Source organism: Dreissena polymorpha, chromosome 5 (genome assembly GCF_020536995.1).
Source record: "Dreissena polymorpha isolate Duluth1 chromosome 5, UMN_Dpol_1.0, whole genome shotgun sequence".
Lineage (NCBI taxonomy): Eukaryota > Metazoa > Mollusca > Bivalvia > Myida > Dreissenidae > Dreissena > Dreissena polymorpha.
Genome location: NC_068359.1, coordinates 107,963,657 through 107,981,081, shown reverse-complemented (window position 1 = coordinate 107,981,081; position 17,425 = coordinate 107,963,657). Strand labels below are relative to the sequence as shown.

Below are 17,425 nucleotides of genomic sequence, written 5' to 3'. Positions count from 1 at the left end.
ATGGCACAATGTCTAGTCGTCTAGGGCGGCATTAGCCTACAATTTTAATAGCACCAGAATCTCGCATGATGTTTATGCTTACAGAAGTTTGCTATACAATACTCCGTATAATAAAAGTATAAACAGATACAGGTAAACATTGGAACTAAGCAATAAAATTAAAGTAAAATTTTGCAATCAATTACGTTCGTTTGTTAATCACCACTGTTCCATTAACACGCTTAGCAGGTCTTAAGTGGTGTACCCAAGACTGATGGTTCGGCCTGTAGTATTGGCCACTGACCAACTTTAATCCGAGATAAGAGGGAAATGGCCGCATACATTATTTGATTGACAAAAACACATGCAAGTGTATATGTGGTCGATTTTCGAGCAGTTGCCATGAACTGCTGGAGATGATTTTACGTGATGAATACCACATGACCTGACACGTATTAAATTAGGCACCCATCATCAACGTATTCTAATTATATATGTTATACACATACACAATCAACGTTTCTACATTACTCAAATATACAATTAATATCACTTACTAAATCCATCACATGTACATGAACCTATTCTGCATCGAGAACAGTCGTTTGTTGCAGAGAAAAAACACATAACCATCATGTTAGTCTATGTCCGCCCACATTATGTGTTGTTAATAGTATACGCTCTTTATCAATTATAACCACTATAAGTACTTGTCATTGTGACTTAAGGTGCGCAAGCTATTTGGGACGCCTAAACTGCCTTTTGTTGAAAGTTTGGTTAGTTGGCATTTAGTTGTGCAAGTTGGCATTATCTTAGTTTAAGTTAACATTATGTTGGGTTAAGTTAATATTATATTGGGTTAAATTGGCATTATGTTTAGTTAAGGTAACAGTATGTTTGGTAAAGTTGATATGTTGGGTTAAGTTGATATTATGTTAGGTTAAGTTTATATTATGTTGGGTCTAGTTTGCTGTACGTTCGGTTTAGTTGACATTTTGTTTAGTCCAGTATGTATTCTGTTTAGATAAGTTTTTTTTTATTTTAAGTCAAGTTAGCATTGCGTCATGTCATATTGGTATATTGCTTAGTTAATTTAACATAACGTTGGATCGAGATATCATTATCTTCAGTGACTAGAACACCAAATTGAGTAAAATTGGTTCAATGTTGAGTACAGTTGACATATGATTGAGTCTATCGTCACAAGTTAAAGTCTACATGACATAAGTTTAATTAACTTAGCGTTTTATTCGGTCAAGAAGCAAGTTTTTTGAGTCAAGATACGATAGACAACAAAAATGCTTCATAATCGCTAAAACCGAATATAACAAACAATTAAATATAATGCGAATGATCTGTTTCGTAGCCTCGTTCATGCTTCTATAGCGGGGATTTCTGGGAAACGTTCTTTTGTTCTCAACAGATAGCGGCGGTCTTTTGTATTTACGGGTGCTAACAAAGCAATAGTAGAAAGTTAAGCTTGTTTATATTCACAGTTCTCAATTTATAAAACGTTGGACATGAGTTAACCAATTACTACAGGTATGCTATAGACAACCTCAGAAATGGTGTATAATTTCTAAAACCGAAAGCGACTAAATATAACAAGAAATATCTTTTTAAAATGTAGTCGGCGTAAACGCTGACTTTGGAATTAAGTTGGCAATTTACTTTTCTAAATAAATAAATAAAATGAAAACCAAAGTTTAACTATTGTGGGTTTTTTCACTTATAAGTTGCATATTCACCGCATAAAATGTGTGTTGTCAGTATCAAACCACACATTAATGTAAGAAGATAAAAATATACTACGGAAGTGCACATCATATGTGTCTTCACATGCCTTATTATGAGTATATTTTTTCACTATCGAAATATATCGTACGTTAATGTTTGATTTAAACGCAGTTTTCTTTCGACACATTTAAATCACACTTTCATAGCCGCGTCATGCGAAAATGGGTCGTATGAGTTCTTAAACTCAACATGTGTATTTGCGCAGGCTGGTCAGAGGCTATGCTGTTCGCTATAAAATCACTCAATATGTTATGGTTTCATTATGTATCTCCTGACAAGACTGAGAGATGAGCAGGCTGAGTGGGCTATATATATATATGATAGGCGCATATGGAAAAAGACCCACTTTCGCATGACGAGGGTCATTAAAAATCTCATTGCGAATTGTAAATGGCACATTTTAGCACAATGCTTTTCGATACAAAATTGAATTCAAAATAGCGAACTTGTAAATAAGGGCAGCCTATCCAGGCGTTCAGGAACGATTTCTAGACGCGATTTGTAATAGCTATACTGCTACAACGTTTTACAATGGACAATTTGAAAGAATTATACTGCTACATCGTTTTACAATGGACGATTTGTTAGAGCTATACTGCTACAACGTTTTACAATGGACAATTTGAAAGAATTACACTGCTACATCGTTTTACAATGGACGATTTGTAAGAGCTATACTGCTACATCGTTTTACAATGGACGATTTGTAATAGCTATACTGCTACAACGTTTTACAATGGACAATTTGAAAGAATTACACTGCTACATCGTTTTACAATGGACGATTTGTTAGAGCTATACTGCTACAACGTTTTACAATAGGCGATTTGAAAGAGCTATACTGCTACAACGTTTTACAATGGACGATTGTTAAGAGCTATACTGCTACAATGTTTTACAATTAACGATTTATAAGACTCAAACTGCAACGTTTAACACTGGACGATTTGAAAGCCTTGTACCGCTGCAACGTTTTACAATCAACGATTTGTAAGCCTTATATCACTACAATCTTTTACAATAGACGATTGGTACAAAAACTTAAACAGCTGCAACGTTTTACAATGGACGATTTGTAAGACTAATACTGATAAAACGTTTTACAATGGACCATTTGTAAGACTCATACTGATACAACGTTTAACAATGGACGATTTGTAAGACTAATACTGATACAACGTTTTACAATGGACGATTTGTAAGACTAATACTGATACAACGTTTTGCAATGGACGATTTGTAAAACTTATACTGATACAGCGTTTTACAATGGACGATTTGTAAGACTTATATTGATACAACGTTTTACAATGGACGATTTGTGAGACTAATACTAATACAACGTTTTACAATGGACGATTTTTAACACTAATACTGATTGTTTTACAATGGACGATTTGTAAGACTAATACTGATACAACGTTTTACAATGGACGATTTGTAAGACTAATACTGATACAACGTTTTACAATGGATAATTTGTAAGACTAATACTGATACAACGTTTTACAATGGACGATTTGTGAGACTAATACTGATACAACGTTTTACAATGGACGATTTGTAACACTTATACTGATTGTTTTACAATGGACGATTTGTAAGACTAATACTGATACAACGTTTTACAATGGACGATTTGTAAGACTAATACTGATACAACGTTTTACAATGGACGATTTGTAAGACTAATACTGATACAACGTTTTACAATGGATAATTTGTAAGACTAATACTGATACAACGTTTTACAATGGACGATTTGTGAGACTAATACTGATACAACGTTTTACAATGGACGATTTGTAACACTAATACTGATTGTTTTACAATGGACGATTTGTAAGACAAATACTGATACAACGTTTTACAATGGACGATTAGTAAGACTAATACTAATACAACGTTTTACAATGGACGATTTGTAAGACTAATACTGATACAACGTTTTACAATGGACGATTTGTAAGACTAATACTGATACAACGTTTTACAATGGATAATTTGTAAGACTAATACTGATACAACGTTTTACAATGGACGATTTGTAAGACTAATACTAATACAACGTTTTACAATGTTCGTATTGTATGACCATTACTGCTGCTAAAACGAGTTGTTTGACGTATACTGCTACTACGTTCTATAATGAATAATATGTTTGTCATATTCTGGTACATTTTTTACAATGGGCAAATTGTATGAATCTTATTGCTACAGGGTATGACATTTTTCAATATTAACAATGATTATGCTACATTACGTTTGTTTTCGTCGTTATTTAAGACCTTAACTACTGTAAGCATTTTTAGTACACGAAACTTGAATTCTATTTTATTAAGAGCACTGGCATTTGACCAATATACAAGATACAAACTACAATATCAGTTATACTTTGTTGATTTCATTAATTTATTTACAATAAGCCACCATAATTTAGAAATTGTGCGCATAATTTCATATAAATAAAAGAAAAAGTCACATGATTAAGTATTTACAGGAAACCACGATTACCATTTAAAATTATTCAAATGAAATGGAAAAAATATCTTACTTAACAATATTGTAATTATTAAAAAGATAAGTGTATACATGTACATTTACTTTGAATTATGTTCATTGCACAGTCATAATCGAAATACCAAGCTACAAATATTAACACTGGTAGGCGTGTTTTATTAACCCATGTATGCATAGCGTCTAGAAAAAAGGCATTGGAAAACAGCGTAGACCCAGATGCGACGCCGCATGAATACGTATAATTACAACCAAAACGACGGAAATAACCTGTAATGTAAACATTATAAAGGCCGCAACGGACTTCTATGCTGGCGTATGAATACAGTTTTAGTTTCGATTGGAATTTTTGTCGAACGGCATGTCGTTGAACTTGCAGTCAAACTTTGACGTCACTTGGCGGATGACGAATGGAAAACAACATGAATATGGTTTGCACAAAACATTGATGTCCTTGGGCAGCGGGTTTATGAAAACGTAGTACGGCCATGAATATTTACGTTAACATTTGGCAAGTTACATTAAAACAAACCGTGCATTGTGCGTATCGTTTTCAGACTAAAATAAACACGCGAATAGAAAAAACACGTAGTTTGTTATTACGGCAAGGATTTGATATTTTACTTGAACCAATGAAATCTTTGCGCGGAGATTGCTAGTGGTATTCTGATTGGTCTAGCCCCGCACGGAGATTGCTAGTGGTATTCTGATTGGTCTAGCCCAGTTAGAGGGGTTACTTTCGTTTTGAAAGGAAGAGGACGGTTTAAAAACATCTCGGCAGCTGATTCGAATGATTCTTCCCCGGTAAAGTCTTCTTTCTCGAACGTATACCGCTGTAGAAGATTGGCGAATACCAAAAACTGCACGTAGTTCATTTCTTTCTGGGCAATGCACATCCTAGGGCCTAAAAAACAAAGAAAAAAACTGGGAAAACAAATAGAAACGCGTTTGGAAAACAAACAAAGCACTGCAACGTTTTCTTAAATTAACCCATTTATGCCTAGCGTCTAGAAAAAAGGTCTTGGCAAACAGCGTAGGCCCAGATGAGACGCCGCATGATGCGGCGTCTCATCAGGGTCTGCGCTGTTTTCTTAAAGGAATTCTGTAAGAAATATTCTAAATATAGAAATAAAATTACTAGACATCCATAATTTTGAAAATAAATTGATCCAATTCAGAAGGATGGGAGAGTCCACTAGGCATAAATGGGTTATGAGAAGAAAACTGTTGTACAAGTTCACATAATACAGTTGATAAGCTTGGACTCCTCTAAAGCTTGAAACTTGAAACTTTATTCGTGAATATTGTAGAATACTATCATCATGGATAAATAAGTTTACGTACTTGGTAAAACAAATAGATATAATATGCTATTAAAATACTGTTACGTTTCATTGAATTCTTGAAACGAACAAACACTAATAGAATATATGTTACAACTCAAACTTGAAAATTATGCTTCCTATAACTGATGTTACGAGCATTAGTTCAATCAAGGAGTATTGATATATATTTGCAAACACGGGCAAAATACTTATTTGTGTATATTTAGTTGTGAATAATTATTTGAAAATTGTATAGGTTTTCATTATGAGACCTTTTGTTTTTGAGTGATATTGCTTGTTGATTGTTTGTTTATCGTTCAAGGAATCAAATTAAATATAATTTGTGTGAGGCATTTTATTATGATTTTGTATTCGGCATTTTCTAATTCAGTTGATAAATAATCGGAAAAATTTCGTACGAAATATCAGCGCGGAGTTTAATAATAAAGTAATATACGCTGAGCACCGAAGTTTCAACACGATTGGATTTTCAACTTTTTCAACGTGGCAGCCTATTATGTTATTACTCATTTTTTCCTGGCGTTGATACGTTATTTAGAGTTAAAAAAACAACAACAAACAAACATAAACGTACCGAGTCCAAAAGGATTGTAAGCTGGGTTGAGTTTTAATTTGCCGTCACTTAGATGCCTGTTGGGGTTGAACACCGTGGGTTCGGCCCAGTATTTCGAGTCCATGTGAGCAGAGTGCATATAACATCTTATAGCACAGTTCTTAGGGATGGTGTATCCCAAAAGACTAGTCTCTTGCTGGTTTTCTATTGCGAAGATGCCCACAACTGCAATTAATATACAACATGTACATATAGTATAAGCAGCGTCCAGAAAAAAAAATATGTTCACTCATTGGGATGCATGACCATTTTTCAATTACAAAACAACGTTATAAAATAAAAATAAACGACACGCTATCTAACACTACTGATTAGCATTCAAAGGACCTGTTATAGGGACCGACGAAAAAAAAGGAAAGTTCTAAAAACCGTATTTTTTATACAATTTTTAGTTTATATTTATTCAAATATCACGACTGGTATATAACATTGCCTGCACAAGTTGTTAACTTTTCATGTTTTCAGTATATTCGGTAAAAAAAATTTTGCTGGGTATGTGTACCAGGTAACTACCAGTTAACTATAAATAACGCAAGTAGATTGATCATCATCGTCATGTGGTAAACCCAGGAATGCAAATTGTGCATGCGTAGTAAATTGTATATATTTTATATATAAAATGATCAATCTACTTGCGTTATTTTAGTGTGTATATCGTTACGTTATGTAGATTAAAAAGATTGGCAAGAATTAAACACAATTGTTGAAAGCTCATCTGATGTTAATGACCTTGTGTCTGAATTCACCAAACACATTACAGAAATTGTTCAGAAGCATGCACCTCTGAAAGAAAGAACCATTCTATGTAGACCAAGTGTATCGTGGTATTCTGGGTATCTTAAACAGCTGAAGCAGTATAAACGATCAATAGAAAAAAATCTTTATGCGTAAACAATCTGATCTGTCTAGAAAAGTCTACAAAGGTGTGGCAAACATTTATAGTGCGGAACTTTCCAAAGTCAAGGATGAATACTACAAAGACAAAATTGTGGACGCAGAAGGGAATACAAGGAATTTATACGCAAAACCATAAGATTGACTGGGTAGATCAAAGGAAAACCCACTCCCATTACATACAAGTGCAGTATCCTTGGCTAATGACTTCATGCGATACTTTTCAGATTATCAAAATAAGCAATGAACTTGACAATTTGCCAATTGAAACAACATAAAACAGTAATTTGTTCTGCTCAAGTCAACCTCTGATCAGAAATCCACTTACTGTTTTTAAACCACTCTCCCAAAGAGATATTCTTCCACTTGTAAATGCATCCAAACCTTCAACATGTGAACTTGATGCAATCCCAACTGTGAGACTAAAAGAACATCTTTCAGAATTGACACCTATATTGACAAAAAAAGTAAATAGATCGTTGCTATCTGGTGTATTCCCTGACACATGGAAAAGCGCTATGATTAAAACCATTGTTGAAGTCTCCCTTTTGAATTACCGAAATATCGTCCGGTTTCAAATTTGACATTTCTTTCAAAAATTCTAGAAAAAAAGCTGCATTAAACCGAATTCATGATCATATTGAGGCTAAGAGTCTCCTTCCACCTAACCAAAGTGCCTATAAAATTCATCACGGAGTCAAAACGGCAATGCTAAGAATGTATAATGACCTAGAAAATATTGATGAAGGTAAACCTTCATCGTGGTCATGCTTGACTTGAGTGTAGCGTTTGACACCATTAATATCCCAATACTTATTCGTAGTCTTAAAGACGAGTTTGGTATTCATGGCATTCCCTTAAAATGGATAAACTCCTATCTCATCAACAGAACAATTAAAGTATTAGTCGAACAGTCAACATCTGAACTAAGCAATTACTTTTCGGTGTTCCTCAGGGTTCTTGTTCCGGGCCAGTTATATTTACTTTGTATATATCGGCTCTTAACAGAGTGGTTCGAAAATACCCGGCTGATCTTTATGGATATGCGGATGACCATAAGCTAACATTCAAAATTAAAACAGGTAATTTCGAAAATGAGTCGACTGTTTTTCAGCAGCTTAATAGTTGCCTGGACGACGTAATTAAGTGGATGTCAAGCTTCAAACTAAAAATGAATCAATCAAAAACTGAAATTATTGTATATGGAACCAGGCAACAGTTGCCGAAATTGAGTACTTCAAGCGTGATTGTCGGTTTTTGCGAAGTGAAATTTGTAAACCATGTAAGAGATCTTTTTGTTATCATGACCAACACACTCAACTTTGGCAAACACATCCAGACGAAGTGTCAGATCGCACATGCATAGCTACGAAATATCAAAGCTATACGAAAACATCTTACAAAAGAGCCTACGGTATCATTAGCACATGGATTAGTTCATTCGCATATTAACTTTTGCAATGGTTTTTTACGGAAGTTCCCGCTTACCAAATCAAGAAGCTACAGCGAGTTCAAAATCATGCCGCAAGAGTAGTCTTGAACGATTCTTGTGAAGAACCTATCACTGATATCCTAAACAAGTTACACTGGCTCTCAGTAGAGGCCAGGGTGATGTTTAAAGTTTTAATTGTAGTATTTCGGGTAATCAATGGTACAGCTCCAGTTTACATAAGATAATTGTTTGTACCTGCTTGAGGACAATACAAATTAAGGTCACACAATGACACAAAATTCTACATCCCTAGACGACGAACAAAACTAGCTGACAGATCTCTTGCCGTCGTCGGTCCGAAATTGTGGAACAATTTACCTGAGTATCTTAAGTCTTGTCAACCTGATGCCAAATTTAGATCAAGGCTGAAAACACATCTCTTTGGACAATTTTACAAAAAATGAGTGTACTTGTAGGATTAGTATGAAGTTTGCATTTTTACTTACTAAAATAGTAATTGTTTGTTGATTGTTTTCACGTTCTTGAACATAAATGTATATTGTTAACAAGTTGTGTATGTATATGTTGTAAATATTTTTCCGCTATATAAATGCTATGTATTTGTATTTTTAAAAATGTTACCTATTTTCGCGATGTACTTTTGATTTCACATCGCGAAATTTTATTACCGAATATACTGAAAATATGAACTTTTTTCAAGTGATGTAATATACCAGTCGTGATATTTTAATCAATATAAATTTATAATTGTAAAAAAACACACGCTTTTTTAGAACTTTTTTTTTTCGTCAATCTGGTTGACGGTCCCTTTAAGTATGTGCAAAATGACAATTCATTTTCATTGGATTAAAATCGAATAGATACATTATTTTCAGAGAAGCAAAGTTACACTCACTATTTAGTAAATAAAGAATAGTTTCGTAAATGTATCAATTTAAATCGACAACATTCTAACGCGTTGTTTGTAACGCTGTTCATGGACTTAATGTAAAATACGTTTATTAATTACATAGCGTTTAACCCATTTATGCCTAGCGGACTCTCCCATCCTTCTAAATTGGATCAATTTATTTCCAAAATGAGGGATGTCTAGTATATTTATTTCTATTTTTAGAATATTTCTTTCAGAAATTCCTTAAGGCAAACAGCGCAGACCCTGATATCTCATCATGCGGCGTCTCATCTGGGTCTACGCTGTTTTCCAAGGCCTTTTTTTCTATACGCTAGGCATAAATGGGTTAAAATTCGCTGTCAAAGTATCGAAGCCTATATTGGCTTATTGTAAGGGAGTTAAATTTTGCTACATAAGTATGCCGAGATTGTATTTCTTTATATAATAGCATGCATTCATATACATAAATAATAGCTGAATGAATTACATTATCTGAACAAAATGTTAAAAAATCGCATTGAGCATTTTAATACAAACGGTTTTTATTTGCTTAAGAATTTTTATGTATGTTAAACTCACCCTCCGAATTCATCCGAGATACTTCCATCGAAAAAGCTTCTAAATATAGCATCGCTGCCCTGTCCGACCATTTTACTGGATTATTTCCACAAACCTTGAACAAAAGACAAGCAATGTCCGTGTATCATATAGAAATTAGCGAGTCTAATAAAACCGCCGCCAATGTGTTAGTCTTTTTCAGCAGATAATATTCTTAAGATATTCGTTGGAAGCCCACACAGTCTAATCAGGACGACACTTTCCGCTTAGACTTGATTTTCGAAAAGAAGAGACTTCAATTAAATTAAAATTCAATTAAAGCGGAAAGCGTCGTCCCGCACTACGTAGGTTAATTTGGGACGACACGAGTGTGAAACTTGAATATATACATTTATATGAACGGATGTTTCCTATATTAAATTAAAGGAGAAAATACCGCCATATACTAGAACAATAAGAACTTAAGAGTATTTAAAACGCGATGAATTATCTCCATAAACATGCATTTGTAATTCTATAAATAATATTTACTACATGTCGTGCGGTCGGTAATGGAATGACAACTAGAAAAGACAATTAGACCTTTGTTTGTTTTCAATTTAGTCACATAGAACCTTAATTGTTTAAATGTTGTTTATACAATCAGGATTTTAGGATATACGTTGAATATCTTATTTAGATTTTTTCTGATTTATTTTACATTGTTTACTCTAAGCCATGTATACACATTTTAATAATGCAGAACAAATTAAGGGGATTGCATAAACTACGGAAAAGATACAATTTCACTTGACATTTTATAAAAATAATCCCTTTCAAACTAAATAGAGAATTTGAAAATGGCTTTTGCGGCAGCATAAAACCAGAACAGCATGTGAGTACATCGCAGTCTGTTCAGGTTGTATGCTGTTTGCTGCTCATCGGTATCTTTGGGTTAGAAATGAAGCCTAAAACTTGAATCTATAAAAAGGTATTTACAGCAATTTAAATAAAGGGACAACTCGTGGTTACACATTAAAATCCAGAGGGCGACAATGCGATAGTGCGATAGTACGATGGCGACAATGCGATAGTACGATGGCGACAATGCGATAGTACGATGGCGACAATACGACTACACTGACGCCATCGTATTGTCGCACTATCGTCATCGTATTATCGAATTGTCGCCATCGTACTATCGCACTGTCGCCTTCGTATTGTCGCACTGTCGCCATCGTACTATCGCATTGTCGCCATCGTACTATCGCATTGTCGTCATCGTACTATCGCGTTTTCGCATTGTCGCCATCGTACTATCGCATTGTCGCCATCGTACTATCGCGTTGTCGCCATCGTACTATCGCATTGTCGCAATCGTACTATCGCATTGTCGCTCTCTGGATTTTAATGTGTAACCACGATGGCCCTAACGGCATTCCGTAGACAAAACACGTGTCAAAATGTGTATCTTAATGTCAATAGGATATAAAACGTATAGCATTCACAAAACCCACCTGATAAACAATGTCGCGGCATTTCTTCTGTATATCAGGGTACTCCTGCAGGTACCAGATGCACTTCACAAGTTTGGCATAGGTAAAATTCGTCCCAGCCCTTAGCGAAGAACTCAGAAATGCGTGCATGGTTTCTTCTACAAAAAATGTTATGTGAACACAAGTGTATATTAGCCGCGTTCTGGGAAAACTATGCTTAATGCAAGTGCGTAAAGAGTTTGGGCTAATCTGGGACGAAGCTTTACGCACATGCATGAGGACGAGTTATCACAAATTTATTAATTTACTGGGGGCTTATTTATTCAGTCGGGGAACACTTTTACCCGTTTGCATACGTTTAGTTACAAAACGTTTAAGGATTAAAACTGGCATCACTTTATAAGATGAATACTACTTGATGAGAGTTCTTAAATTACAGAATTTGAGTTTATAGAGTTATTATTATTATATTTTATTGATAATGTAATTTTGATTAAATGTTTTATTGAACGTATATAATTTTATAGATTAAAATTTATACATATTTATTTAAGATTTATTTGCCTGTTGATCTTTGACATCAAAGCTTAATATCGACCTTAACTGTTATAGTCTGGTTCTTGCAATTTCAGAATGGTTCCATGCATAGGGAAAATATAACGCTATTTAAAAAACGTGTTGTAGCTACGGAATCCGGATAGTGCCATCTATAATCTCGCCCTTCTTTCATCAAAGGCGACACTAGACACACGAAGCGATACACGATTTTTCGCGCGACAGTTGCGTCGACGCACGATATTTTTCGCGGCATTCGCGGCGACGTACAAATATCGTGCGTCGCCGCAACTGTCGCGAAAAATATCGTGCTTCGCCGCGACTGTCGAGAAAAATATCGTGTATCGCCTCGCGTGTCTAGTGTCGCCTTTGATAAAAGAAAGGCGAGATTATAGATGGCACTATCCAGATTCCGTATGTAACTCAATGCGAATTTAAACTCAAAATCTGATATTGACGATAGTCGAGTGGTTATAAGTTTAAATTATTTGATTGCACATGGAAAGTTTTCCACGCCACAGTTTGTTGATATGACCATACCTGCGTGTGATCCAAGTGTGTCGTCTCCAACTGCTCTCAGGTAAAGATCTAGGCGAGTCTCGACGGCCTGTGTTCGAGAATAGTTTGACGCTCCGGTTTTTATGTGTTTGTCGATATAGTCCCTTAGAGATAACACCTGTTTGTGATGAAGTTGTTGTTTTCGTTCAAACTCATCAAAACCCTTCAATAGTAAAGACATTAGGACATAAGACCCTAAATCGCTCAACTGTGTGATTGGGCGTTGTCATTTTCGAACTATTATATTCAAAATTTTCTTATGATCACTTTTATAGTATGTGTAATTTGAAGTTCACCCTAGCTAGATTCAGCCAGCGTCACGCATCAATGATAAATCAATACATAAAAAAAACATTTTATATCAAAACCTGCAAAATAACAATTTAAAATGAACGTAATACGAAATTGAAGATTATGTGAAAATAATAAAGTGATCCTGAGCATATTTTCAGTAGTGTACAGTCGATGTGAAAGACCTCATTCTGATGTCACAAGCCAAATATCAAAGCGGTTTGCTTTGTGCTTTCAGAGATGTTATTTGTAGGCCAGCGTTATATCAGTCAATATAAAAATTTCGCCCACACCACCAAACATTACTAATTTTAATCCATAAGACACGACTCGAACCTATATAAGAACCCCTTTACATTCCAAAATACCATCTCTTTGATTTTCTGTTTCTGTGAAATATTTTACAGTAAAAAACCTTAATAACACACGTGACTCGGTTTTGACCACAGGCTCATAATTTGAACAATATTTTTAGAGAACAACTGTTTGATGGTGCACAAAAAGTATTCAAGCTCTGAATATTGCGTGTTCAGAGTTGATTTTAAAGTTATTTATAATGTCAATCTATATTAACTATGTGCGACTACAGGGGCATGATTGGAAAAACAAACAGCACAGGATAATTACCTGATGTTACCTGCTAAATGTCAAAGCTATGTGGTTTCATAATTTGTTAATTATGTAAGTCAATATGAATCGTGTTCTGAGAAAACGGGACATAACGCAAGTGCGTAAAGTGTCGCCCCAAATTAGCCTGTGCAGTCCGCACAGGCTAATCAGGGACGAGACTTTCCGCTTTTATGACATTTTTCGTTTAAAGGAAGTCTCTTCTTAGCAAAAATCCAATTTAAGCGGAAAGTGTCGTCCCTGATTAGCCTGTGCGAACTGCACAGGCTAATCTGGGACGCCACTTTACGCACATGCATTATGCGGCTTTATGCTCAGTTTTCTCAGAACGCGACACATATGAATTAAGTTACGCCTGGGGCGTGGCGAGGCTGGATCCCAGGGGCAAAATTTTAACAAACTTAATAGAAGATTTCCATACGATATTACACGCTTAATATTAAACCTATGACCATTTCGGTTTCAGTGTAGAAGAGTGTTGAAGCTAAAAAAAGAACAATTAAGTTTTAGCCAAGCTGACCTAAAATGCAACATACTGATACGATTTGAACAATTGGAAAGAGGGTCAACCAGTGATCATTCATGCGAAGGGTCTGATCAGCGAATTTGGAGAAGACGTCATTTGAAGGAAAAGTTTACGCACGACAAAAGGCTATCAAAAAAGCTCACCAAGTGGATATAAACATCAATTAAATATAACAGCATTGATAAAAAGACAACAAACATCAAAATAATCGAGTTATGAAAGAGATCGCATATTCTACGGCTTTCCCATAAATGCGCGGATTTCTATTTGCGAACGAGTTGCTTTTTCCAAGTAAGTTAATTAATACTATTTTGGGACACATTTAAAATCAATTGTAAAATCGTTATTTCCAAAATAATGCTGTACTATAATTCCAGTTTTTCATTAAAAATGTGTCACTTCTCGTTTTAGGGAAGACTAATTGTTAACAATTGAATGTGTTGGGATAATAATTCACCAAGAGTATTACATGTTTGTCCAGCAATTTCCAAATCCAGTCTGGATATAATCTACAAGGCGCTGATCCAGAACTTGTCCCATACAAGACGTCAATGAATACTTCGAGGTCCTCATCTGAACCTTCAAATCTGTTAACAACAGTATGGACGGCATGCGACAAATAAAATCGTTAACATATTATATGCAAAAACAAGGCATGCACAGTGCGCGAACAATAATATAATCTCTTTTAAACATAAAAAAACATGAAATTATTGGATTCGATCGTTTGAATTTTGAACAATACATTAAAATATGCAAATAACATACCTAATGCAATACGCCCGACTGCTCGAGAATTGACGCGCATTAATCAATCAATTTTTTTGGCCAGCATAGTTAAGAAGTAATTCCAGGAATAAGTATTTTTGAATACTACATGTCCAATTATATTCCCGTTGCCATGCAACATCAGTGTAATTCTATTCTGTTTATAAACCTACCAATTAACCTACTCACCCTTTTCCTTGGTTAATTCGTTCACAATCACTTAGTGTCCATTTGAGTCGCGTTCTGAGAAAACTGGGCATAATGCATGTGCCTAAAGTGTCGTCCCAGATTAACTTGTGCAGTCCGCACAGGCTAATCAGGGACGACACTTTCCGCTTTTATGACATTGTTCGTTTACATGAAGTCTCTTCTTAGCAAAAATCCAATTTAGGCGAAAAGTGTCGTCCCTGATTAGCGTGTGCGGACTGCATATGCATTGAACCGCCTTTTCACAGAGCAAGACCCATATGTATTTACTATTGTATTATTCTTACTCGGTGAATACATATGCAATAGATCATACCTTTTTCCAAAAGCAAAAACATGGTTGATATTGAATAAAATCTTCCTTAGTGTAAAATTAAAATCCTGTTGTTCGGCACTAGTTTTTTTCTGATACTCGAAAGCATTGTCCAATTCCAACAGGATTTGTTTCTCGATTTGATCCATGCTTGTAATAAACATCGATCGCCCATTCTTCTGTACATATTTTCGCATACACTCCCAGTCGCTACCGTTCATAAATGCTGCAAGGAATTTAGACGTATGTTAAGTTAATTCTTATGAATGCGTTCATGTAGCTTACTGCGTTAAGTTAGGTTATCATTTCTGAATGCTTTCATGTAGCTTAAAGGGGCCTTTTCACAGATTTTGGCATATTTTGAAGTTTGTCATTAAATGCTTTATATCATTAATGTAAACATTGGATCTTAAAAGCTCCAGTAAAAAATCAAGAAAAAAATTCAAAAAAAAAGGGAAAAAAAGTAGCCCGCGGCAGGGCTCGAACCAGTGACCCCGGGGTCCTGGAGTAAGTCTGAAGTAAAAACGCATTAGCCCTCTTGGCTATTCCGCCGAGTATACACAGTTTAAGTATTTTATACCTTATATAAGCAATCTTCGTAGTTTCGTAAATTTAAACGACAACAACAGTACTCTCCAAATTATTCAATCGTTTCGCGTTGCAACGCTTTATAATTTTTTTGGTTTTCAAATCGTCAAAAGATACATATAATGGCTATATTGGACTTTGGTAAATGTTCAGAATACTGTTTCCTCACAAATATAATATCTAAAACGAAAATTTGCGAATCTGAAACAACTTTTTTCAATTTTCTCAATTTACCAAACGTGAAAAGATCCCTTTAATGCTTAACGTTTAGTTTACACTTATGGATGCATTCATGTAACTTAATGCTTAACGTTTAGTTTACACTTATGGATGCATTCATGTAACTTAATGCGTTAAGTTTAGTTTACACTTCTGACTTATTTCATGTCTAGCTTAATACGTTCATGAAGTTTTGAGGGAAATACCAGTAATTTAAAACTGGTATTTTACCTGACTATATGCGTTTATTTCATGTGCATTTGTGAAACATTTTGAACTGCGCGCCCGATTAGGAGGGAATGTCTTTGAACGGTTGGCCTCAAGCCAAGGGTAATCAGTTCAAAAGACATCCCCCTATCTCGGGGCCACAGTTTAGACTGTTCCACAAATGTCAATGGCATCAAATCAATTTATAATTAATGTCATGACCCTATTATCCTCTCTACTTTCTACAGTTTTACCAGTTTTAAATGTGAACAAATAGTAATAAGACTTAACATGAAAAGCGCTACTAATGAAAATATTAATTTCTCTAACACTTGACTTATAAACAATAATCAACTTAAAACGTCAAATACCCCAGAGGAAACGAGTGATGGACGTTGTACTGAGCTGGGGGTCTCAATATGGAGACGTTATATATATGACGGTTGGAAAATCGGGATTCTATATATATAATTTGACCTTAAATAAAAAGGATATTTGATGGATTAAGTTGATTATTGTTTATAAGTCACGTGTCATAGAAAATATTCATCATTGTTCATTAGAATGACAGCAACATGTAGTGAAGTATAACAGAAACTATGATTTCATTATCAATAATATGCGATTTCAAAAACCATTAACCGTTTAATGACGAGTCATCTAAAATATTTATTTTTTTAAATAGTCATACATATAGCTTGCAGATCAACCAGATATGAACACATATAAAATATAAACATCTTAAGATGTTCAAATCGCTTTCTCAAATGTATTTTCTAAATAATAACCTGCTTGTGTGGTGAACACGAATGTGGTGTTCTTTTCGATAAAGGGTTGATTATGGCCCAGTTAACAATGCAAACACGTGGCTATGTTGCCGAGAAACAATTAAAAACGATTTCCATTTACACCTTACAACAGAATTGCAAAAAAACATTGTTGGATTGTTTAACCCACGTATGCCTAGCGTCTAGAAAAAAAGGCCTTGGCAAACAGCGTAGACCCAGATGAGACGCCGCATGATGCGGCGTCTCATCAGGGT

At 34.9% G+C, this 17,425-nt stretch overlaps 1 protein-coding gene across 1 annotated transcript; it reads right to left on the bottom strand.

Annotated features, from left to right (window-relative positions):
- Nucleotides 1–4,209: 4,209 nt before the first annotated feature.
- On the bottom strand, nucleotides 4,210–15,661 carry LOC127882242 (cytochrome P450 2J2-like). The gene is made up of 7 exons (XM_052430776.1): nucleotides 15,373–15,661; nucleotides 14,551–14,668; nucleotides 12,620–12,800; nucleotides 11,546–11,682; nucleotides 10,071–10,164; nucleotides 6,214–6,417; nucleotides 4,210–5,197 (listed from the first exon to the last, which is right to left on the bottom strand). Exons 1-7 carry the CDS (start codon nucleotides 15,588–15,590, stop codon nucleotides 4,989–4,991), a joined length of 1,161 nt encoding a protein of 386 aa, XP_052286736.1. The 5' UTR covers nucleotides 15,591–15,661; the 3' UTR covers nucleotides 4,210–4,988.
- Between the last annotated feature and the right edge of the window lie 1,764 nt (nucleotides 15,662–17,425).

What these genes read in the sequence shown, in the direction of transcription:
- LOC127882242 (XM_052430776.1), bottom strand. Translation starts at nt 15,590, where the DNA reads ATGAACGGTAGCGACTGGGAGTGTATGCGAAAATATGTACAGAAGAAT. An exon ending in GTTTTTGCTTTTGGAAAAAG is followed by an intron (nt 14,669 to 15,372) that starts GTATGATCTATT and finishes TGTTGTTAACAG; the next exon opens with ATTTGAAGGTTCAGATGAGG. An exon ending in CACACTTGGATCACACGCAG is followed by an intron (nt 11,683 to 12,619) that starts GTATGGTCATAT and finishes CATTTTTTGTAG; the next exon opens with AAGAAACCATGCACGCATTT.